The sequence below is a fragment of the Astyanax mexicanus genome, chromosome 10, assembly GCF_023375975.1.
Source record: "Astyanax mexicanus isolate ESR-SI-001 chromosome 10, AstMex3_surface, whole genome shotgun sequence".
NCBI classification, from domain to species: Eukaryota; Metazoa; Chordata; class Actinopteri; order Characiformes; family Acestrorhamphidae; genus Astyanax; species Astyanax mexicanus.
Window position 1 is genome coordinate 46,384,075 of NC_064417.1, and position 26,583 is coordinate 46,410,657.

Sequence of the window (26,583 nt, forward strand, 5' to 3'; positions counted from 1 at the left end):
TAACATTAGTGAAAACACTGCAATATGACTTTAAATAAATTCAGGCCATTTTTGGTTGCCAAATACTCAGTGCTGTCCACTGTGGGCACTATTACTTTTATAATCTAAATGTCCAACTGAGAAGCAGGAAGAGAAGCACTCTTCCTTTGTGAGGGAGGTTTAGAGTAAGATTATGAAAGCTATGGCTACAGAAAAGTGCAGACAGTGGAGAGAATGGAGGGAAGCAGAGATGCACTTATGCATTAAATTTGCTATTTTTCACCACTGAATCAATTACACAGCATTCCTGTATTTTTGGGAGGATGGGGTTGGAAGGTGAGCCTATCTCACTTCTTCTAGAAAATTCCTAACTGCAATATGACTTCAAATAAATTTGTAATAGTTTGCTATAACATTTTTGACCAATAAAATGCCATTTTTGGAAAAAAATTAATTGGGTTGACAAATATTCGGTGCATCTCAAAAGAGGAATGGAGGTTATCCAGCCCTTTAGCCAAACATCAAATGTTAACAATATATACTATTCCATACCAATGTCCCTGGGGGGGAAAGGAACAGGAAAGTGCCAAGGATCAGGAAAAAGCTTGTGTCCCATGACTTTTGCCATGTCCTAAGGAAGTTAAAGAACGCATGTGGGGCCTCCTGCATTAGGTTTAGATGAGTTGCTTGTCTGTTCTAATGGACAATTCTAGCCAGACACGATAATTACCACCTAATGCACTGTCCACTGTGGATGGTAATGCCTTCTATGATCTTCTATGATATATGGTGTTTGGACAGCAGTGATCACTGCACGGTAAACAGCTGTTTTATATTGTGTGTATGTGTGTGAGTTTATGTGTGTGTGTGTGTGAGACTAACCTGTGTGTTTAATCGAGTCTTAGCTCCTACAGCGTGTTTGAGGGCCAGTTTGATGATCACATGCAGTCTGAGCACCACCTCCTCCATGTCCTGCTCTCCCCTCATGGAGCTGTCCAGGGTCCCCAGCCCCTCCACGTAGCTCCTCCAGTGAGGCTGCACCTCGGCCGCCCCCCCGAGGCAGGACCCCATGGTGCTGAGGCACAGAGCCCGGCACGGCCGAGCCTCCAGCAGCCCCTGGCAGTGCGGGCAGTACCACAGCCTGAGCAGCGCCCGCCCGCAGTCCCGGCCCGCCTTCAGGTGCTGCGTGGTGTTCACCACCTCGATGCCCAGGTTCAGCGCCTGCAGGAAGACGCGCGTGGCCGGCAGCGAGTGAGACAGGCGCGTCATCATCAGTTTGGGATACGAGCCGAACGCAGAGGACTCGCGCCACGCCCCCCGCAGGCAGTCCTCCGAAGTGCCCGATGTCGCCCCGTTGCCGAGGACCCGGCGGTAGGCCAGGGGGAAGAGGCGGGAAAAGAAGGACGTCACCATGTCGTCCACGTTGGCCTCTGAGCCCAGGATGTAGAGAGACATCTCCAGGAAGAGCTGAGTGACAGCACCACTGGCTCCGCCCACTAAAGCAGGGAACTCCTCCCTCAGCATGGCGAGGGTGGAGTTACGACCTAAGCGCAAGACCATGTCAAAGGCCTCTGAGAGAGAGAGAGAAAAAAAAAAAGAGAGAGAGAGAGAGAGAGAGAGCAATTTAATATTCATCTATAACACAGGTTATCCTTTTTTACATCTAAAGAACATGCAGTCTATACATATAACCCATCTCAGAGAGGATATATCTCTTTATTACACATTTTTTGTTCCTCAACAGGGGCTTATTTAAAGCACATTACTAATTCATAAATAATAAAACAAGAGTACATTAACAGGTGACTTCTTAATGATTTTTCAAATCGGTGTAATTAACTAACAAGAATTAAATAAGTGCTTTGTGTTCATGTCAGTTATTTAATAAGATACCAGACTCATTTCTGAATATTGATACTAAGTTCAAGTTTGAATCAGATATAGACAGTGAGAAGGTTTTTTCTTACTATGGTCACATGACTGTAAATATTTTAAGTTCAAAATCTTGATATGACATAAATAATACAACAATTTTGTAACTTATATTTGAACATTTTGGTCTAGAAATCTGGTCAGAACTAGTTCTATGGAACATAAAACATTTCATGAAAGAGTTTAAATGGTTAAATAGTTAGAACAGAGCTGTAGAAGCTAAAATACACAATTTGATCTCCAGTACTAACCCATCTTCAACATGGGCTCTTATGGGTTAACACATAATTTACTTTAATTTATTTTAATCTATAATTTGGTTGAAAACACACTTTGAAATAGACTTGAAATCCACATAAATGACAGTATAATTGAAAAAAGGATTTATATATTCAGGAGATGCATATTTATGTTGGAACAAATGACTTGCAGAGCATTTTAAATATTTTACAGGGTAATAGTGCATATTTCATGACCTAAAATGTATTGATAAATAAGATTTTTAAGAATGGCATGATGAATAGATTAATGGGAAATTTCTGATTGAAGAATTTTCTGAAAAAGTCTGAATTAAGCTTTAGTCTTTATGAAAGAATAATCTTAATTAGCACAACAGTGTCGGCTAACACTTTGTTACCACCCTGTTGTGCATATTAGTGCGCTGTTACCTAATTTACATGTTAATAGTGTGTAATTAGCAGTGTTTAATGAATTAATGAAATATTAGTTTTGTGCTTTTTAGTCTATAATTAATGCTGTGTAGAACCTCATTTTACAATATATTACAATCCTTGGTGATTAGTGACTAATTAAACTAAATTATTATGAACTTGATTTTAAGCCCAATACAGCGATAACCCTGCTACTAAAAACTCTCATTAATCTGCTCGTTAAAAGTGCTGCCAATTACACACTAATCACAAGTAAAATGATGTAATACTTCCTGTTCAGTAATTTGCTCAACAGGGTGGTAATAACCTGTTTATTGTGCATTATAACAATGAATACAGCAAAATTAATGATTTTCACATAACAGAACCACAATTATGTATTAATAAAGATCACACTGAATAAAATTTAATCAGTAGTGAATAAATTACTTATAAAAATTCAAGCTTTACTGAGCAAAGAACAATAAGACACTTTTTCCGGACTTTTTACTGACAGAGAGTTCACTCCCGTGAACGTGTCCCACACTCCTACATATAAAGATGCTCCCAGAGATAGAAGAACAAGAGCTGTGAAGCTAAACACCCTCTAAATGTAAGACCCTTTATAGCATAAAAACATAGCATTTACTGCTAATCACAATGAGTGTGTTTACATGCACTTCATCATAATCTGATAACTGCAGAACATCAGATTTCCGTCAGTAATCCAATCAGTGTGTGTGCACGCCGTTGGGTGATCAGATAATGAGAAACTCTGGGTCCATGTGAGATAATACATGAGTAAATAATCGGGTTTCTGTTTTGAAACCAGCCGATAATCTCAAGACATGACGTACATATTACATAATGTCACAATATGAACTCGAACTATATGAACATCACACAGATCAGAGTTGCCCGGTCTTATCTACAAAAGGTGATGTTCAGGGGTTGGACAATAAAACTGAAACACCTGTCATCATTTTAGTGTGGGAGGTTTCATGGCTAAATTGGAGCAGCCTGGTGGCCAATCTTCATTAATTGCACATTGCACCAGTAAGAGCAGAGTGTAAAGGTTAAATTAGCAGGGTGAGAGCACAGTTCTGCTCAAAATATTGCAATGCACACAACATTATGGATGACATATCAGAGTTCAAAAGAGGACAAATTGTTGGTGCACGTCTTGCTGGAGCATCTGTGACCAAGACAGCAAGTCTTTGTGATGCATCAAGAGCCACGGTATCCAGGGTAATGTCAGCATACCACCAAGAAGGACCAACCACATCCAACAGGATTAACTGTGGACGCTGTAAGAGGAAGCTGTCTGAAAGGGATGTTCGGGTGCTAACCCGGATTGTATCCAAAAAACATAAAACCACGGCTGAACAAATCACGTCAGAATTCAATGTGCACCTCAGTTGTTTCAGTTTCAGGATTTCAAGGATTTCATTCATTCATATCCACAGTAATGTGTAAAGATTTTAGGCACCTAAGCAAATTAAACTAATCCATTTATCTCAGCAGTATGAGTGTTTTTACCTGAAAAAAGCACCACATATGATTTGAACAAATGCAAATAAACATACATACAGTAAAAAGTAACAAGGAATTCTCATTTATAACTAGGTATAAGTGTTATATCCTGTGAGCCAAGCTGAAGAACAAAGTGTAGAGATTCCAGATTTCTCCCGGATGCTCCTCAGCCAGCATGTGTATATTATGTTCAGTTCCGTCAGCAGCTCACCTGATTTAACAAATTTACCAATTTACCAAACCAGGTGTTTATTAATATGATGAGAACTAGAAATAACTCTATTAAACTCAGATGAGGAGCAGAGATTAGAAGATGTTTTAAAGAAAACTTTTGCTTTTTGTAAAATTGCTGTTTGTATTAATTGTAATGCTGGTGTTTTACTGAGCTAATAAACACTTACTGAACAGATAAGACGCTTTTTCTTTACTTAAAATTCCCACAGGTGCCTAAAGCTTTTGCACAATACTGTATATAATAATGCAAAACTTTTTTAAAATCTCTGTTTTTGCCATTTTCACTTTCTTTAAAAAAATATTAATCCATCATTTATTCTTTATACTGTCTCAAAAATATTATGATAAGTGGTCCAATAGAAATGCTCTAAAACTGGGGTCTTTCCATAGTCCTTTGGGGGTTGTGAGGGTGATATAGTAAAAGGTGTTTTTTTTAACGACCTGTACAGATTTAGGTGCGGATGGTGGGTCTGCCTGTCCAGATTCGCTTAAAAATTCAATGCTTTTTAGAAACTACATGTAGAAACCACCCAAAGCCTCTATATTAAGTAATTTAACATATCCAATTACTTTTGCTTTACTTTTAGAAATCCGTTTTTGTACAGGTGGATGAGTTAAAGGGGGGGGGTGGGGTCACAAAGTAGACCCTAAAAAGGGGTCAAACGGCAAAAAGGGTTAGAGCCCCAGCTCTAACATGACCCATTGACTTAAAACACTTAAACATTAAAAATGTTTTTTTTTTCCCGTAAAGTTTCCATTATGCCATTATGCATAAAAGCAACAACATGTTGCTGAAAAACATGTATATTCATGTATATGGACATACAGTATGTTTTTGACGGTGCCCTATACAATCCAGTGACTCCCAGCTGTAGACGTAATAGTAGACTATGCAAATGAAATTATTAAAAAAAAAAAAATCCATTTAAATATGCAATATTTTCCTGGTTTACTGATTTTTAAGTTACATTTTCCTGCTGTGCTGTAGACCCCATGGCTTGTTATTCCTTGTACCCTTACAATATGACACTATGTAAGATTTTGTCATTTATATTGTAGGGTAATGTTTTAAACTCATCTGTTTACCTGCCCCACCTCTTAGGTGCTACGCAGGATGATGTGTAGGTTTGAAGTGCAAACATGAGACTTGTTTTTGAAGTCTCATGAAGCAGTCAGGACGATGCTTTGTAACAGTGCATAACCTGAGCTATATTAACGTAAATACCATTAGCATTACTGACTCAGACCTATGCATATGCATTTTTTCCTTCAGCTTGTCCAGAAATGCAGGTGTAAAGAGTGTCCTTCAGGAGTGTCTCAAAATGCAAATACAATTATAAACTGTAGGAGGAGCCCATGATCAGGAAATGTCAATTCGCATATAATGTTGAAGGCTTTTAAGCCTTTTTGTTGATCCTTGTTCATCCTATAATGCTCAAGTACAGCATTATAATTGAGATTCGGTTTAGTTCTCCAGCACAGAGACTGGAGCTGTATTAGCATTAGCCGCTAACCGCACTAAGAGTCAGCTCTCTTGCCGTCCAGACGTATAATCGGCCTGTAGCCTGCTGCTAACCCCAGCTAGCACTGCTAGAGCAGCATTAGCATTAGCCACTAAGCGCACTAAGCGCTAGCTCTTTTGCCATCCAGAGGCGAGTATATGTACCTGTTTACTTGTAGGATGATATGTAGGTTTAAGGTGCAAACATGAGACTCATTTTTTAAATAAGATTATTTTTTACAGGTACAGGTACAGGAAGAACTACTTGTAAATTTAATTTTGTTGAAATTTGTGAGAATCTCAAGTTTCCAAATTCAGTGGATGAAGTAATAATGTCTCGAATGCTTCCTGTAGGTGACGTATGAGTATCTATTGTTAGAGTTTAATTGAATTCCTCTTGAGTTAACACAGCAACACATTTCACCTTGAAACATCTAATAACTTTTCCTGATATACAGCATATCTCTCTCTCGCACGCCATCAGCTACGCACATCTCTGTAATCCTGTGACTGATGACAGTCTGCAAAATAAAGCATGCAAAGCTTCCCGCATCAGATGGAAACGGAGCTTTTTGCAGGGTGACCTTTTACAACAACAAAAGGGCTGCTTTTCAAGAGTCTTAAAAGACTTAAAAGCGGCACATTCATCCAGACCGGAGGCTGTTTGAGCAGCGGAGCCTCAGAGATGCTGGGAGAAGAAAACTGCACAAAGCGTGAGCCGGAGCCGAGAAATAATCAGATGCATTTGAAAGCTCTCAGTGAAGTCTTATCAGCGCCGAGGCAAAGAGGGACTGCTCCCAAATCCACACAGACTACCGGGGAGCCCAGAGCAGCGGCCGAGGAGATTTAGAAACACGGAGAGAGGGAATAAGGACTGGAGAGGAGGAGTATATCACTCCCGGAGAGAGAGAGAGAGAGAGAGAGAGAGAGAGAGAGACGGAGTCAGACAGTTACTCTGTTATTGAGTGAGTGAGTGATCTGTGAGATCTAAAGCAGATACAGATCCAAGCTAAATACAGGCTTAGTGACATCAGTCCAGTTACAAACAAAGGCAAGACTAAAATCCTGAAATAAGCTACACAATCAGAGAGACTGTGATTTAAAAATATCAAAATCTACATGTTTTCCAAGTGCTGAAAGATAATAAAAACACAGTTTACAAAGAAAAAGAGACTCAGTGCAGTCAATGGTCCAAATGTTGTATAAAAAATATAAAATAGTATAGAATAGCTTAAAGGTGTCCTTCCGCTAAAATTCACTTTTTCTTGTTCTATGTGAAATACAGTAGGTCTCTCTGAGTTGTATATCATCGCTGTCCAACGAAAAACACTTATCTCCAAAACAGCAACTTTACAGGAGAGAGAACAAAACCTTGGAAACGTTCAATAGAAGTGAATGTAAAAAGAGTTTATTTCAGGTCATTTTAAAATGTTTCTATTGGTCCGTTCATCAAGAAATTTTGGCCCAGTGTAAGGGACAGTTTGTCTGTTCAAACTATGTAGTAAAATAATAATAATAAAAATAAACAAAAATGGAGATAAGTGTTATTCATAGGACAACGACGATATGATACTGCACATAAAACTCTTCCTCAACCTCCATTGTCTGCAGTAGCTAGTAAAAGAAAATACTCAGAAAAATGTGGCGATCAGGAAAAGCACCATGTCTACATCAACCTGTAAATTAGTATTCATGGCCCCGCCCACCTTGGCTCTGGACCACCCACAGGCAGAGCTGAAGCCGGATAGAAGATAGAAGCTAACAGCCCTAGGAACAGCATGGCTGTTCATTCCTGTGTTATTTGTGCGAATAACACATCAGTGTTATATACTTGTAATTTGCCAAGTAATTCAGAGCTAAGGAACAAATGGTTAGATTTTTTTTTATTTGAAACACCACAAGTGAACTACAATTGAGATAGGTAGGTGTATGTTTAGAAGTTCAGTTCTGTTTACACTAGACAACAGTAAAAAATCCCTCCCAGGGTTCCAACTGCCTGGGAAAACATGGTGACACCCCTGTTCCTTACTAGTGTTGCATAATGCGCCTAATAATCCAGTGCGCCTTATGTATGACAAAAGACCAGAAAAAAGACATGTATTGATACTGCACCTTATAATCCAGTGTGCTTTATAGTCTGAAAAATACGATAATATATTCTATAATGTATTTCCACTAACTCCAGTCTTCCTGCTACTCTGGCTCATCTAGCTCCTGTAGGTCTTGTGGTTCCCAGGAAGCCAACCATTATCATTTGTCATTTGTCTGCCAAAAGATAATGACCTTCTGGAGTGAGATCTATACAGGACTACAAATCATATTTGGGCCAGAACTTACTTTAAATTGGAAGGAACTTGTTTTTAGGATTTTACATTCAATCTCAGCAAGCATTCAAACAAAGCATTTATTTGGTATACTCAGTGTAGCTGTGAGTAAAACAATCACGAAGAAATGGCTTAAGTCTGAAACACCATCTATTGGGAAATAGTATATAAATAGCTTCAGAATGATCAATTTGAAGGAATTTAAAAGAAGTGGAAAAACTATATTTCCCATAAATGCTCATCATTTGTGTACTTTTTATCTGCACCCCATGTTCTGTTCAAGATTTGGTTGTCCTCATATTAGGGGTGAGCGATATGGCTCTAAAATAATATCACGATATTTCAGGGTATTTTTGCGATAACAATATACTTGGCGATATAGGAAAACTAAAATAATTCATTCATTTCAGGAATATAGTATAATAGTACAACAGAATAATCATAATGTGGGAAAATAAATATTATAGCATAAAATAATATAATGCAGCAAATAATATTGCAGAATATTTAGTGCACGCATATAAACTGCCAACTAAAACAATTATACAATAAAAACACCTAAAGCTTCACAGTAAATAATACACTACTTTTAAGACAGAACAGCCCTATTATCACGATATGGATTTTTAATATCATGATATTTCTGTGTCACGATATATTGTATACGATATAATATTGCCCACCCCTACCTCATATTTCTTTTTTTTTAAGTATTTATTTTCTTTCTTGGCTTTGATTCAAATGTAAAAGGTGAATAGCGTAGTAATGTAATATACATTGCTGTAACATGTAAAAAAAATGCTGTCATATTGATATGTGATTCAAAAAAAAAAAAAAAAAAAGAAATGGAACATCCCATCCATCTAATAATTCATATCGCCTTGCTATCTCGATGATGTACTCTTATTACTATCAAAGTCTACAATCTAAATATACACCTACATAATGGTAAATACACTAAAATATATTCTCAAATAAAAACGTGGCACCCGCTGAAACGCTGTCGGGTTCATTAGTGCTCTGGTCAGAGAGGCTGAAGGTGATCCAGAGGAGCGGAGACTTTAATTAGGCCATGCTGCCGGAGCGCCGCGGCATCAGCATGCTGCTAAGCAGACTGTCTACAGCCACAAGCATTAACTGCCCCATCCATCTCCCCCGCTGAGACCGGCTCTCAGGGGCCCGAGCTGCTGCTACATCAACACACGCTGCATAATATACAGCCCTCACTGACGCAGGCCAGAGAGAAATCACTTAGCTGTAGGCAATGTCGTACGGCAGGAATAAGGTTTATCATAGATACTGCAGATACCGGAGATACTGGAGATTACTGAGAGTAAAAAACTGCCTGCTGCTGTTTTATTAATACTGGTCCAAATTTAGGTTTTTAACCATATTCAGATCACATTAAGACACTCTCATCTTAATATTAAAAGCATGACCTATCAGAAAAAATAAATAATAAAATAAAAACTCTGACGTGCATGTCATGAATATAGCATAAGAGCAACAATAGTACATAATGTAGAAAAGGAATCAGCAATAGGTGTTGTTTAAAATATAATAAACAATATGGAAAAAATAAAATGCTTCTCTGGTGAGCTTATGTTTACATTCCTCTCCTCTCTCTGTTGCACTCGGCCTGACTTTAGTTTCCGCCCATTATTGTTTTTCCCCCCATTCTTGGGCTACGTATCTCCTTATATGGGAGTCCTTTTCAGTGCCGTGTCCCAATTCACTAGCCAGGGCACCTCCAGACACAGATTCGATCCAGTGTGAGGAGCGGTGTGTTTTTCGTATTTATTTTTTCCTTTCTTCTTGGGTTTACCTGCTTTGAAAACTGTTCTGCAATTGGGTTCAACAACCCTCTGGGCTGGAGAGCTACTAGTCTGTAGCACTCCATCCCATTACACTTTTTCATTTTACAAAACCCGCCACGTAATGGCTTGGAAAATATCTGGCCCATGCCCAAACTTAATTGCCAAACTTACCACCTCATAAAATAGCTTGAGGATGCACACACCTGTATTGTATAAGTTGTGAGTTGTTATCTTGTGAGTGAGGCTGAACACAGACCAGATGACGTGAATTATAATAATGGAGACAGATGGACGGGAAAGTCCATGTTTTAGCTAACAGATCATTTTAATGAATAAAATAAGGTTCTGACAAGACTAACAAATAGTCAATAATACATTCAGTATATTTATTTAAACAATTCAGTGTCCTGTGTTCATACAAGTTCAATCTCAAGTACAGCTGCTGTTATTAGTGTAAAATCCTGTAATATTCCTCCACCACTTCAGCTGACACCATACTTTCTGATGCCAATTCTGGCAAACTTCTCAACCTGCCAACAATATAGCATAAGAGCAACAATGATTCTTTAATTATAGACTATATTATGTATCTGTTTCTCAGCTGCGTAATTATTATTATCCTCCTCCAATGTTCACCACCCTCTGCACAGCACCATCACCAGGCAGAGGAGCTCATTCAGCGGCAGACTGTCCCAGTCCCAGTCCTGCTCCACAGACAGACTCCGAAAATCTTTTGTCCCTCAGGCCATAAGACTGTTCAACTCCTCTCAGCACAGCAAACTGAAGACTCTGTGACACTTTTTCACTCTGGCCACTCTGGTCACTACATGAACACACCCCTCATCTCAGCAGACACACTCTCAGAGATGCTCTTTTACATTACATTATTTTGCACTAGTAGTTTTTGCACAAGCTTGCACTGCAAATTTAATTTAAATTATTATATAACTGTAATGAGACAGCTACCCTAAAGGTAAGATCCAGATAGCTGTCTCAGATTGTATTTAACCTGGTGAAATATAGCACCAGGATGAACTCAAAAGCATATATGGGAGAATTGCATTGAGCTGGATTTGAACCCAGACCGTTTGTGTGAAGGGCCAATGAGTAGACCACAACACTATAGAGGGCTATGAGCGATTAGTGACTGTAGGTGCTTTAACACTGGGGGCAGGGTATAGAACACCGAATAATTAAACAAACTAAAGTGTAAGAGTAGAAAGCACTGTTTTACTGTGGCGAAATGAAAGAAATGAAGACACAAAGCGACAGTATAAGGTTTGAAAAAGTTAAAAATAAAAGTCGCGGAGAGCGGGGTTTGAACACCCGCGAGAATGGGCTCTGAGGCACAGAGACCCCGGCCTACACACTGCGCCACCGGGGACGAGCCGATGACGTCAGCGCTGGAAAGAACTAAATGACTCGCGGCAAGCGGAGCGCGAGCAAAGTAAACGAAGTGAAAGAAAATAATAATAATTATAGCAGGATTAATGATTTGTAAACTGTGAGAACCAACCAATAAAGGCTACATAAAAAAGGTAAGCGAAGTTAGAAGGGAAAAGGTTTCCCCCTCTGGTCGCTAGAAACGATAGAAAGTTTGTTTTTTTTTTTTGTTTTTTTTTTTTTTTGTGACGAAAGTGAGAGAGAGAAAAAAAAGAAAGACAGCCTCGTGGTGACACGACCAACGAGGTGGAGTGATTAAAGCGAAGCAGGTAGCTCCGAAAGAAATAAAGAGAACCTCTGTGAACTGAGCCCAGTATACACTGTTCTCATAGAGGTGAAGAGAAAAAGAGAGCCACTTGGCCACTCTAAGGAGATCGCTAGGAAAACCGGCGTGGTCTTGCTTTCTGACAGGAATACTCAAGACTCTGCGCCGAGGAACCGGAAGGAAGCCCTTATAAGGTAGTGACACCAGCTGTTGTTAATCACGCTGATTACCACTTGGCTTAGAGCGTGGCCTCCCTCTAGTGGTGGGAAGACCACGGCGCGGGCGGCCCCTTACAATAACTGTGTATTTTTTCATGTGCACTTTTTGTATGGCTGGCATCAGATACCCTCATTATATGCACATCAACTGGTGTTTATTGTGTTCAATTCATCTACATTACACACTACTGACTGAACTTCTTCATCCTGTTCATGAAGGCAGTAGGTCACTCAGTAAGGTACAGTACTGCCAGTGTGTTTTGTAGCAGTAGGGGTAGTGTGCAGTGCACAGATTGGGACAGAACAGCTTCAGTTTCATCCCTACATGAGTAGAGAACAGGGAGGAGACAGGAGGGTCCGCACACCCCCAGAGAATCTTAAACACATCCTCTCACACATAAACACATTTATTATCACTCACAAACACATTCGGTCTGAAAAGGACAGCATCAGTATTGCATGTCCATCTACAAACACTTCATATGTCAAACACAAGCGCAATAAAACAGACGCATTTATTATGCATTCAAATTTATGCACACCCAAACAAACATTAACAATCAAGAACATGCCGAGTATAAATCACTTCAAAACACAACAGCCCATAGAAAAGACAAGCACACACACACACACACACGCTTGTCCAGTCACAATGAGAAAACAATTGATGTACACACACACACACACACTCAATACGACTGAGACGTGGATTGTCACTTTCTTGTCACACACTTTAATTGCAGTGAAAAGCAATGCAGGAGCTCTTTATTACCATCTAAACTTTTGAAAACTAAAATTAGCAATCATTTTGCTTCAATTGTGTCAAGGCAATGTTTAAATGTGTAAAGTAAATAAATGTGACAGCCGAAATATTTATTTAATTCAAATAGTTTATATTTATTAAACAGCAAAAGTGCAAAAATCCAATTTATTCCTAAAGATTCTCTTTTTTTTCTGTATTTCTTACAGTTCTTTAATGATGTACATTGATATGCCAAATGTCATGGGACAGGAATTAATATAATGTCTCACATCACTAGTCAAGAGTGATTACCAGCAGCTAGTGTTACCTGAGAGAACAGCTTAAAGATGCACACACCTGTATTGTGTAAGTTGTGAGGTGTTATCTTGTGAGTGAGGCTAATCACAGACCAGATGATGTGAATTATGCAGATGGATGGAGCCAGATGGATGGGACAGTCCATGTCCCAACTAACAGAGACTGTTATAATAATAATTATCAACGTTTTAAAGAGGTTCCAAAAAGGTTGGCTTGTAACATTATGGAAATAATGTTCCAGGAAAACATGTAACATAACCCAATGTTTGCAGAATGTTTGCTCATGTAACACAATGAATACAAATGCTATGCAAATGATAAAAGTTACATTTCCAGCTTGCCATCGGCTGTGGGAGCCCTGAGAGAGCACAATTGTTCTTACTCTCTCTGGGTGGGTACAGTAGATGGTGCTCTTTCCCCTCATCACTTCTAGGGTGATGTCGATCAGCACGAGGCATCTGTGAGCTGATGTATCAGAACCGAGTCGCTGTGCTATCCTTCGAGAGCGCTGTAATGCTCCTCGGCAATGCTGCATCAGCAGCAGTTCAAAAAGAGTCCTAATCAGTGGGTTTAAAAACGTTCTAAGAACATTTATAGCACTTTTCCACCGACCTAATTTTGAAGTTTTCGGCACATTTCCACCAACAGACATAGGTTCCAGAACCAGGAACATTTGTTTACTGTGGGAACTGAAGAATAGTAGATTTTTTAGTGTAAACCAGAGACTGTAAAAAAAGATGGACGCCGTGTCGCCGTTCCCATTCATTCAATGAAAATGAAGCCAAAATCTTCCACCATGTTGGCGATCCTGATACCCGAGTCTGTGCAGTTGAGACCAGAGGAGGGAGAAAGACTGTGGAGAGCAGCCTACTCATTTAAATAACCCCGCCCCTGAGGGCTGCCTCGAGGTCACAGGCTGCAGAGCAGATTGGTCCCGCCCATAACCAGCCCTTTTACAATAACCACACCTTTTTGAATAGAGCTGAATAACGTTTTGAAAAATGAATTCTGTGGGGATATAAAAAATTAACAATATGAGCAGAGGTTACTCTAGCTGTTGCATTTAAATAATAGAGGTAGAATTACAGTATATTAGAAAAAAACGTGATTGAAAGTTGTTCTGTTTTGCCATTGAAACCTATGGGGATGGGTGGGGTTACACAGCTTTCTGCAGCCGAACAGCAGGGGGCGCCCGACCTGTGGTGGCTTCACTTTTGAGAGACGATGCTCTGTCCAGCATTACACACTCTATGGCAGGGGTGTCAAACTCATTTTGGCCGAGGGCCACATTGGCATATTGGCTGTCCTCTGAGGGCCAGATGTAACTTATAAATGTAAGAAAATGTAACCAGATGTAATACAAAATGAATGTAATTACTCCTTAATGTTAAATAACTCTCAATATATTATTTATTCAATCAAATATTACAGTTGCATGGGAAAAATGTTTGCTTGTTGCTCTATTAACATAAATCCTTTTAATTTGTCATGTTATGAAATCCAAAAACTCCATCAATCAAGGCTTAATAAATATAAAATCAAAAATTGTGAGCTGTTAAGAACGTGACAGATTTAGCATTTCCTCATCCAACCACTAGTCGGAGCTGCAGCAGCAGCACAAGCCCACGGTCTTTACTTAGTCAGAGCTACAGCCCAGCCACGGGCTACAGGGCTCAGCTGAGCCTGTCTGGAGCGTTTTTAAAATTTTTAAAGTTCTTCTGTGTATGAAATAAATATTTTTAACCCCACTAACCGGATAATACAGCTCTCTACAGTTCATCTTTCAGCCCAAGCAGCTAACAGCAGCAGTTTAGAGCAGAGTCACGGAGGCACTGCTGGGATTACATTATAAACAGGTCAGTTAGCGCGCTGCTAACCTCAGGATGTTTATAACTACGGAGTTTAGTGGACACACCACGGCTGCAAGGTTAGACTGTTGAAGGCTACTGAAGACTATTAAAGGCTATTGGAGGTTATTGAAAGGGTTATTGGGGGCAGAAATAAAGTAAAGGCTGGTTAGATAAGTGATTCACGTCCTCGTACTTTGCTGTGGTGAAACTGTGACTAGCACTGTCACAGTGATGTTTATTAACGTCATTAAAATTTTGTCAGGTACTGTCTTATAAATATTTACACAGAACTTATATCTCTTCTAAAAAGCGTTTATTTTGGTCAGTAACACTCTTCGTAACACAAAAGGCATACCGGTCTTTCACCTTGAAGCACAGCCGTCCGTCTGCATCAGCTTCTCTTTTTCTGGACATTATGGGATAAACATTTGTATGTCTCAAGTCCACCCGCGAAGTTACGCCTTCCCACCGGCAGGGTTTCCACATCAATGACTACACTGCCGTGTAGTGGCAGTAAGCCGTAACTTCGCAGGTAATACAATGGACAAGCATTGTGGGAAATGTAGTTTTTGGTCAAAGCACGCTTCTGACATATTTATTATAGACACTAAGATCTTACAAGCTCTCGCGGGCCACATAAAAGGACGTGGCGGGCCACATTTGGCCCGCGGGCCTTGTGTTTGACACATGTGCTCTATGGTGTAAACCGAGACATCTGTGGGCGTGTCTGTTCATTGCTGCTGTACAACACCCCTTTGTTGTGATGTTTTTACGGTTCTACTAAAACTGATGTAAAAGCAGGCTGGTTTGCTGAAAGGCCCCACAGTTAAGCCCAAATGGAACTTATTCAGGAACCAGAGTTCTTTTCGGGAAAACTGCCATTAGAGATCAAGAACACTTGACAAGTTGATCATTCTAAGAATGTTAACTGTAATATTCAGAAAACGTTCAACTAACCAAAAATTGTTGGCTGGGCTAAGACCTGCATTGCATTTATATCTGTTATTGTTAGAACCTGTCCAATGAATTTTACTACAGTATACTGTAACTGAGTTTTAGTAAACAGGATTTCTACAGTATTGTTTTCTGCACAATTCAATGGTAACTCCTGGTAATTAGAGTTCAGATACAGATGTGTCAGACAGAGTCTGTGCTGAAAAATGCTGGAGTATTCCTTTAATGCTTTCAGCTCAGAAAGATAAACCTAATAAAGAAGAATGAGAGCAGGAGAAGCTCTTCAGGTAGCTCTGGATTCATTTGATAGTGGGTTATTTTAGTAAAAGGGTCATACAGATCCCTGCAGCGTCCTGTCAGAGCGTTTCCTGAGCCCGGTCAGGGTTCCAGGTCTGTGGGCGAGTCCTGTATCAGGTGTCCTCTAATGGAGTGGTCAGAGATGCCTTACACAGCACAGACATGCACTGAACACAGCAGCCTCATGCTTTCTAATGGATTACATATTCTCTTTAATGAGGAACTGCAGACCAGTGACCTCATGGAGGAAGAAGAACCCCCCCTCCCTTTTGATAATGCATGTTTTTTTTATATGGGTGGGGGACGGGGGGTGGCTTAGCAATATAATATCAGTTTTATCCCAACATTATGTTTTTTTTTTATTATGGGATGCATTGAATCAGCGTGATGTATTTGTGCCTGCTGTTTTTAGGTTGATTCAACACTGATAGAACATTTTGATCTCATACACATTGTTTGCATAAGGTCAAAAGTCACAGGACACCCTTTTATTTCAGAAACAAAAGTAAAATGAAATAAAAGAAACTGAATCTGAAAACTCTGAGTAAAAATAAAGGGTGTCCTGCGACTTTTGACTCATCCTGTAATAAACTTTACTTACAACCCCAAGTCAGAAAAAAGTTGGGACAGCATGCAAAAAGCTAATAATATAAAAATGCTATATGCTATATATATCATTTCTAATGTTTACTTTGACTTGTATTTAACTGCAGACTGTATGTACTCAAGACGTTTTCAAGACATTTCAGAACTCAAGACGTTTTGTCGGCTAAACTTCATTTAATTATTAATTCACATCCAGTCCTGCATTTCAAGTCATATAAAAATAAAGCTTGAATTAGACATGAAAAGGCTGGAAAAGTAAGTGGTGCTAATAGAAACAGCTGCAACAAGAGCATTTTAGAGAGACAGAGCCTAAAGCAAAAAGCAATGATTTAAAAAGCTTCACCAATCTGCCAAAAACTGCATCTACAAATTTTGGAGCAATTTGAGAAAACATTCCCCAATGTAAAACTGGAAAGACTCTATATATACAGCACTGGGAAAAAAATGAGACAACTTAAAAATAATGAGTTTCTTTGATTTTACCAAATGGAAAACCTCTGGAATATAATCAAGAGGAAGATGGATGATCACAACCATGAAACCAAGCTGAACTGCTTGAATTTTTGCACCAGGAGTAAAGGCATAAAGATATCCAAAAGCAGTGTGTAAGACTGCTGGAGGAGAACATGATGCCAAGATGCATGAAAACTGTGATTAAAAACCAGAGTTATTCCACCAAATATTGATTTCTGAATATGAACTTGTTTTCTTTGCGTTATTTGTGGTCTGAAAGCTCTGCATCTTTTTTTGTTATTTCACAATTTCTCATTTTCTGCAAATAAATAAATTATCTAAATGACAATATTTTTATTTGGAATTTGGGAGAAATGTTGTCTGTAGTTTATAGAATAAAACAACAATGTTCATTTTACTCAAACATAAACCTATAAATAGCAAAATCAGATAAACTGATTCAGAAGCTGAAGCGGGTCTCTTAATGAAGAAACACCTGTGCAAAAATGGACAAGGCTGACGGTCAGTATTGGATGTTGGTGATCTTCAGGCCGTCTGAGGGCACTGCATTAAAACCAGGCTGCACTGATTCTGTACTGGAAATCACTGCATGAGCTTTCAGGAACACTTCCAGAAATCACTGTCTGTATACAGGGATCTGCTGGCACACTGCACGAGGTGGGTGCACCACTGTACACTGACCCCCACTGGATTCAATTGGTTTGCCGCTGCTGTGGAGCAGAGCAGGAAGTGCTGCGTTTCCTCGCCCAACGCTCAGGGAACTCACGCAACCAGGGGAAAATACAGACGAGCAATAGATATTAATGATTAGTGAATATCCTGAGCTGTACAACACTTCCTTTCACACATATAGAGAAAGGAGGAAGGAGGAAGACCAGAATCAGAGCTTTAATCTGATGTTGAGAGACAGATACAGGTCTACAGATGATACAGCCAACTCAAAACTCCAAAACACTGGTCGCAGACGTGATGAGTTTTAGAAAAGAAGCCATATGTCAACTCCACCTAGATACACCATCGTCTTCTATGGGCCAAAGCTGGTTTATAATGTAAAATTTTGATTTTTTTTTTTTTTAGTTTGCCACTGTCCATTCTCAGTAATAAATAGTATTATACCTGGAGCACCTTTTGCCTAAAAGAATTGTGAGCATTCAACTTATATAGCGCCTTTCTAGAAACCCAAGGACGCTTTACAATTTACACGTTTTTACACACAAGCACATTACACATCAACACTCATCCACACACCAGTGAGAAGCGGCAGCCAATAGCGCACAGCATACTCTCAACCGGAAACCACCGTCCACCTGGAGGACTGCATCGGGCACTACAGCATTTACCCAGGACAGAGTGCCAATCCATATCTGGGCACAGTCATGCATACATTTACACACATTTTACACACACACAAACTTACATACATACCACACACACAGCGGATCAATTTGGAGTATCCAATTTTCTGGGCAATTTACAGTATTCAATTTACCTGATCTCCATGTTTTTGGACTGTGGGAGGAAACCGGAGTCCCCGGAGGAAACCCACGCAGACCCGGGGAGAACATGGAAACTCCACCCAGATAGGGACTTGAACCCAAGACCCCAGTGCTGGGAGGCGAACGTGCTAACCACTAAGCCACCATGCCGCCCGAATACTGTGTAGAAGTAGAAGAACCTTAACAATTCAAAGCCTTAAAATGAATGTTGATTTAATGTCCAAATTTTCAGGTTTTTTTTTTACATCATTAACATTAAAATATGTAATCCATTATAGCTTAATATTGAATCTACTGTATGATCTTTGCTATCTGAGATGGGAATGGTTTTGGTTTACATTAGTAAGAAAGCACTTTTCACTTAAGAGCTGATGAGGATCACATAACACACTCCACACTGAAGAACACACACAACAGATATTACCCATTTAGCCGTATAGCATCAGCCGGAGGATCACAGGAGGAGTCAGCTGACGTATCCCTGTATCCATTAAAGGCTCAGTAATGAATACTGGCTCAATCACGCCGCTATCAGCTTAGAGACGTTTCACAGAGGGAGAATATCTGATTCCTGAGCCGCCAGGTGATTTATCACTAATGCCAATGGGTGTGTAACCAAGTAGCGCTGATCCACTGCTTTTAATGCAAAAATAAATAAATAAATGAAAAATAGATGAGAGCTGGCTGGGACCGTTCACTGACAATGCAGAGGCAATACATCAGTCTAAGACACAGGACGGCATGGAGCATTAAGAGCACGCCAAATTACGGCCTTAGACTACTTAAAGGCCTTATAAATATGGAAGACACTTCATTACAGGTGCTTAAGCATAATATTTCCATGTATTAGATGGTGACCCAATGTCTTACCTTTCAATTAATACTAATTCATGTTCTAAAACACTGAATTCAGTATGTCCTCCTCCTCATTTTATTCATATAGAGAATAAAAGACAGATGATTTAATGATGAGAAAGTCTATTAAGTATGTATAACTGCATTAAAACACATAACAAAACCCTAACAATCTACATCCAAACAGATTACATTGGAAAGTATTGCAGTTTTCTGTCAGTATTACAGAAAGCAGCATTAATTCAGCCTTTTAGGATATTTTTTTTACATCCTTTTCACACTAAAACAGCTTAAATCTGCTTTATTTAGACTTTTACTTGATTTACAATAGAGAAAAAAGAATTCTCCTGAAAAAGAAATGGTTGATATTCGATCATGCAGCTTGCCATCAGCTGCCAGAGCCCTGAGAGAGCACAATTGGTCTTGCTCTCTCTGGGTGGGTACAGTAGATGGTGCTCTTTTCCCTCATCACTTCAAAGGGTGATGTTGATCAGCACAAGGCGTCTGTGAGCTGATGTATCTGAACCGAGTCGCTGCGCTTTTCTCCGAGTGTTAGTGCTGTGATGCTACTCAGCAATGATGCATCAGCAGCAGTTGGAAAAGAGGCGGAGTCTGACTTCACATGTATTGGAGGAGGCATGTGCTAGTCTTCACCTTCCTTGTGTTGGGGCATTACTAGTGATGGGGCTATACATCTGACCAGCAGCAGAATGGGTGGGACAATTGGCCAGATAAATTAAAATGGTCCTTGAAAGAAGAACTCTGGTGTTAAATGGACTTTTGTTGTATTAAAACATGTTAAAAAGTACTTACCTTTAATGAATAGCACACCTCCGTTTTCCCACAGCGTTCAGAGATCCAGAAATTTTAACAGTTTGTCCAAACACCCTTCAGACTGGATGACACGGTGCATAATTTGCCCCTATAAATCACCTTTTCCACTGTTATCTAGCTTAAAATAGCTCCACACCTCCTTGCTAGAATCTGGAGAGCCCTGACATTTAAAACAAGGCATTAATAACTTAAAAAGTGCACAAGAAGCTTATTAAAAAACACTGTTTACATCCCATAAAGCTAGTTTCAGCTCCAAGCGCCGCTTTCACTGTACTGATAATGACAGACATATATACACATAGCCTTCCTCCTGGCGCCAGGTGCTATGCTATGCAGAATCTATGTATATATATGTCTATGTAATTATCAGTTCAGTAACTGCGGCGCTCGGAGCTGAAGCTAGCATTATAGGATGTAAACAGTGTTTTTTAATAAGGTTCTTGTGTACTTTTTAACTTATTAATGCCTCGTTTTAAATGTCAGGGCTTTTTAGGGATTCTAGCAAGAAGGTGTGGAGCTACTCAGTCTGAAGGGTGTTTGGACAAACTGTTAAAATGGATCTCTGGATCTCAGAAAGCTGTGGGAGAACAGAGGTGTGCTATTCATCAAAGGTAAGTATTTTTTATCATGTTTTACTACAACAAAAGTCCATTTTACATCAGAGTTCTCCTTTAAGGTCTTTAAAAAAAGAATAAAAAGTAAACTGTGGAAATTTTGTTATAGCAGATTATTAAGGAAAGCCATAGCACAGCTCTTCCTTCCTCAGTGTCTGCTCCCAATGGTTTAGCACGAGGTAGCTCATTAAATGCAGTGATGACTCTATCTGCTCCTATAATGGACAATGGAAATGAGGGCATTTTATAGGACAATTACACCCTATGGTCCACAGTCTGCTCCCTCATAATGTTCTTCTATAGTGAAATGATAAGCTCCTCCACACACTGCTAAACAGGCGCAGGAGTGCTTTCATGGAAACCGGGATGAATGAACTCGTGGCTTTTATGGTTCCCTCAGTCTGAAGATCTAAGCATGATTGAACCTTTTGTCTGAGGTTCTGGAGTGCAGGGTGCTTAAAGTCCCGACTTCATTCTTCAAACCACTAAAGGCTTCTCTTTGTGGAGAGAGGACCAGTGTCTCTACACACAGTTCTACAGGAAACTCATCAAAGCTTTTCTATGAAAACCTTATTAAAGCAAATTGTTAAGACAAACACTATGAATATGTAGAAGATTTTGGCAGAATATATTACACACTATTTTTCTTGCTACCTGCACCTGTCTATACTTATTAACTGGTTAACAAAGCAGTCAATTTTAGAAGGATAAAAATGTATTTCAATATAAAGTTAAGAGAAAAAATGTTTGGAATTTTTTTGCTGCTAGGCTTCTCTTACAGTTGTGGAGTGTCAGTATAAGCTGGCCTGACTTTATACTGTAGAAACAATAAAAACAAAAAAAAAGTATCTCCAAAACAGTAACTTTGACAGGAGAAGGCAAACATTCTCTAAACCTTGAATGAAAGTTAATGAGAAATAGGAGGTTTCCATTACATTTTAGAGTAATTCAATTATATATATATTTATACAAAGTTATTTACACAGTGTAATAACAGTGTTCAAATCATTAAGAAATCTCAAAAACAGACAAAACAGATATACAAGGTTTTTACTGAACAGCAGCGACATACTGTACACTCATAGTCTCCCGATCAAGATGATGTTAGTGATGCGTCGTTCCTGTAAACAAACATGGCGGAGTTGTGCCAAATTCAGCACCCCGCCAGGAAAAGCACCCCCTCTTGGAAGAGTGCGCTATGTTGTTATGTAAGTAACCGTGACTGAGATAACCATGACTTTTGGCACATATTTCTAAGTATGTTAAAGCGAATTATCTCCGAGAGAGGGCGCGTTTCATGGCAGGGATGCTTAATTTGGCACAACACCGGCAAGCCCACTGAGCAGTGAGTAATGGCATAAGCATGCTCGGGCACGGATTGTTTAAAAGCAGTGTGAGTGCAGGCCAGTGGGGGCGTCTGTATTCAACCAAACCATGCCTAGTGTGAGTACACCCTTAAACAGGGTAGTGGTCAGCGCCAAGATCTACAATTAGTTGTTACACATCACATGTCAGAAAGACGTACAATGCCAGATCCCCTTTGGTCTCATTACAGGCACTTTCATCGGCATGGCCAGACACATCACCTGGCCTATACCTAACTTAAAATGATCCACACCTACTGCAGAATCTGTGGCAACTGTGTAAAAATACGAGCTGCACTGGATGAATTATAACAGGATACCATAGGAACCTGTACAACTCCATGCTGAGACATCTGGCACGATGCGTTACACACTACTACTGTATATGTGTAGCTCAATAAATATGACCAAGTGTTTCACATACCTTTCTGATACTGCAATCTGAAGCTTCCTAGCGCACAGCGTACTCTCAACACTACAGCATTTACACAGGACAGAGTGCCAATCCACACCTGGGCACAGTTATGCATACATTTACACAGATAGGGACTTGAACCCAAGACCCCAATGCCACCGTAAATGTGTAATAAAGGTTTCAAAAATGTAGAATTTTCTGAAAGGAAGGTTGTGTTCTCTCTTCCCGACCTTATAAATCAAGCCCTGCTTATTTTACATTTACATTTGTACTTTTTTTATTACTCGCTATGTTATACTGTTTTATCTCTTCTGAACTCTTTCGCTGCCCTCACAACGCTCTGGCTTTGTTTCTCTATTGGCTATTCTGATGGCAAAGACAAACACTTGAACAGGAGGATTTATTCAGATTAGGCTTTAATCAATATTAGCATGCAGAATACACTCGCTATAAACCAGTTGCTTGTCTTGGCCAACGCAGCAGCAGCGCAGTAATCCCAGTAACACAGCAGCACAGCCTCCCGAGCATCAATCAGCAGCCTGTACACTCATTATCCCCTGTAGGCGGATCATCAATAAATTAGCCATGCAACGAGCCAATCAATTTCCCTGATGGAGAGTCACCCCTAACCGTCAAGGAGAGCAATGGGGAGAAGCGGCGCCACCTGGCCCTGCTGCCGGAACCGCGGCCAGCTCCGGCCCACTGCTGCTAATACAGTCACTACCTGCCTGACAGGAGCCCAGCTTTTATACATCACCTGTAAATTATGTGCATCCCGAATCACCCCATTGATTAGGAGCACAGGAGGTTGCCAGGTAATCTGAATAGATGTATATCCAAAGTCCTTTCTCTATGATTCTATTCATGTACCTAATCAGGGGAAGGGAAAAGGCCTGGACCGGGTTGCATCGGGGCGGCTCTGGCTTAAATCCAGACACGATAAAATGTGCTGCAAATGCAAACACCCCAGTTGCTGAGTGTACTATGGGAAATGGCCTGCTCCATTTTTCCTTTTGGTAAATTTCTGTTTTCTGAGTATAAACCACATCCAGTAGATGATGCCACACGTGTCGAGCTCGGGCCAATTCTTCATGCTACCTGAATTTGTATACAGTTTATTTAGGGAGGTTTAGTTGGGTTAGATTAACACTGTGTTAAAAAGAATATATATTACTGTGAGGTGAATGCTACAAATCCAGATAACCTGCCATTTGACACAAAGAAAAAAAAAAGCTAATTTGACCCAAAGAAACAACACATGTCTAAACCCAATCAGAGCAAATACCCTGATAAAAAAACTGCAGAAATCAAAACTAGAACTAGGGATTTGTTTAATAGTGAAAGTAAGAGCATTTCCACAGACACAATGTAAAAGGAACTCAAGTGATAGAGACTAATCAGCTGTGTAACTTAAGAAAAACACTTATTAGTTAGGATAAAACATAAACGGCTTCAGTTTGTTAAAGAGTGTAAAGATCAGACTCTGGATCAATGGAAGAAGGTAATTTAAAGGTCTAATGAGTCCAGATTTACCCTGTTCCAGAAGGAGCATCAGGGTAAGAAGAGAGGTGGCTGAAGTGATGCTGCCTCTATGGGGGCGGGGCTATGATATAAAGTTGCTGCTGTTTTTTCAGGTTTAGGTTCAGCAACAGTATGTGCTGAAAGAATGAGGTCAGCTGACTACCTGAATATACTGAATATAGACCAGGTTATTCCATCAATGGATTTTTTATTCCCTGATGATCACGGACATTTTCCAAGATAACAATGTCAGGATTCATAGGGCTGGAATTGTGAAAGAGTGATTCAGGGAGCATGAGATCATCATTTTTCCAACTCAACCAAGTGGTCACACACACTTTATCTTATTTATGTTAATACCTTTTTGATTTAACTATAATAACATATTAAATTAATAAACTGACTTTCTATATTATTTTATTACGTAAGTTAAAAAGTAATTGTCACTGCTGTTCGTTCTTTCTATGTGTTGTAAGTGATTATTAATGTGTTTAAAGTATTTAAAACTTAATTTATAACCATAACTAAACTCCTTTATAGATTATTTATAAACCGTTTAAAAAAGGAGCCTTAATTCAAAGTCTGCTTTAATTTTTATGTCTGCATTACAGCAGTACAACACATTTTTATCACAGCTTTAAGACAATCAAAACTACACAGTTAACGTTGTACACTATATATTCAATAAGCAAAATAAGATGGAACAGCTGAAGATTGTAAAGCTTTGTAAAGTTTTATTATGACAATTTCACCACAAAAAAGATCTACCATATGGTTATAATGTGTGTTAAAGGGTTAGGCCTTTGTTAAGCTGTGCACTGCTCTCTCTCTCTCTCTCTCTTAGCCGTTGATCTCCTGTAATATAAATAAAATAAATTAAAGTATCAGTGTAAAACAGCAGCTATTCAAGCTACAGTAATAATTCAACCCCCCCGCCCCTCAATTCGGACTAAGGGACTGGACTGGAAGCCAATTAAGGTCACTTAGAGCCAGTATGTAACCCTAGAGCCGTTCAGAGCCACCTGTGGAGAGGTCTGTCTGCGGGTTCAGAGTGGGCGGGGCTACAGGTCAGGACTCCAGGGTGTGGTAGAGAGGAGTGCGGGAAGCGGCTGGAGCTGTGGGTGAGGAGGTGGAAGGGGGCGGTGTTTCCAGTAAGGGTAGAGGCAGAGTTCTGGTAAGGACACGATAGCATCGTTCAGGCCGTAGACGGGCAGAGTGCTGGAGCATCAGACGGAGGCATTAGGTTACTCACTTACTCGAGCCATTGCTCATCTCCACCGGCCTTTATCACTGCCAGACAAATGGACTACTACAGGCAGACGGACACCTGATCTGAACACAGCAGATCCTCCAGGCTCTGATTTGACCACACGATATGGATGAAATAGTACAAAAAATGATATTATATTGCTGTACTTTGTTGGGTTAATGCAGTTTATGCACTTGTGGTGACAAAGAAAGAATAGCCTGCACTATTTAACCTGATCAAAATAATCTACCACAGGTTCACTTACTGTATACCATACTGAGATTAGTCACATTACTCAAAAAAACATTGTGGTTGGATATACAATACTGTGCAAAAGTTTTGACACCTAAGCACATTACACTAATTCATTTATCCTAGCAATACAAGAATATAATTTAAACAGATGCAAATAAACATAAATACAGCAAAAAGTAACAAGAATTCCTCATTTTGAGGCAAGTAAGTTGTATCCTGAGCCAAGCTGTAGAACAAAGTGTAGGTCCAGGTTTCTCCTGGATGCTCCTCAGCCAGCATGTGCATGTTCAGTTCGGTCAACAGCTCACCTGATTTACCAAATTTACCAATTTACCATGCAGTTTTTCATTTCTCCAGGATGCCCTTAGCCAGCATGTGTATATGTTCAGTTCCATCAGCAGCTCACCTGAATTAACATCAGTAAGATTTGATTTACCAAACCAGGTGTTGATTAATTTGATGAGAACTAGAAATAACTCTATTAAACTCAGATGAGGAGAGATTAGGTGATGTTTTAAGGAAGACAGGGCTGTAAAAGCTCTGCTTTTAGTAAAATTGCTGTTTGTATTTATTGTAATGCTGTAATGTGTTTTACTGAGCTAATAAACACTTACTTCTTTACTGAAATTCCCACAGGTTTCTAAATCATTTGCACAATACTGTATAACGTTTTTCATTGTGTTTCAGTGTTACAAATCAAGACCAGAGGCTTGTTGCACTATATCAAAACTACACTGTATCTGTAGCCAAGCCTCCTAACGAATGCTGCTGTCAAATCATGAGAGAAATATTATACTTACAAGATGATGCACAAGAATCACTAACTAGTACAAACACATTTAC

At 39.6% G+C, this 26,583-nt stretch overlaps 1 protein-coding gene across 1 annotated transcript in view; it reads right to left on the reverse strand.

Moving 5' to 3' along the window:
- Positions 1 to 26,583, reverse strand: part of gpc3 (glypican 3) — a 261,250-nt gene that overhangs the window by 116,582 nt on the left and 118,085 nt on the right. The window contains exon 3 of the mRNA XM_022684240.2: positions 862 to 1,550. Coding sequence (XP_022539961.2) covers positions 862 to 1,550 — 689 coding nt within the window. The remainder of the gene's footprint in view (positions 1 to 861; positions 1,551 to 26,583) is intronic.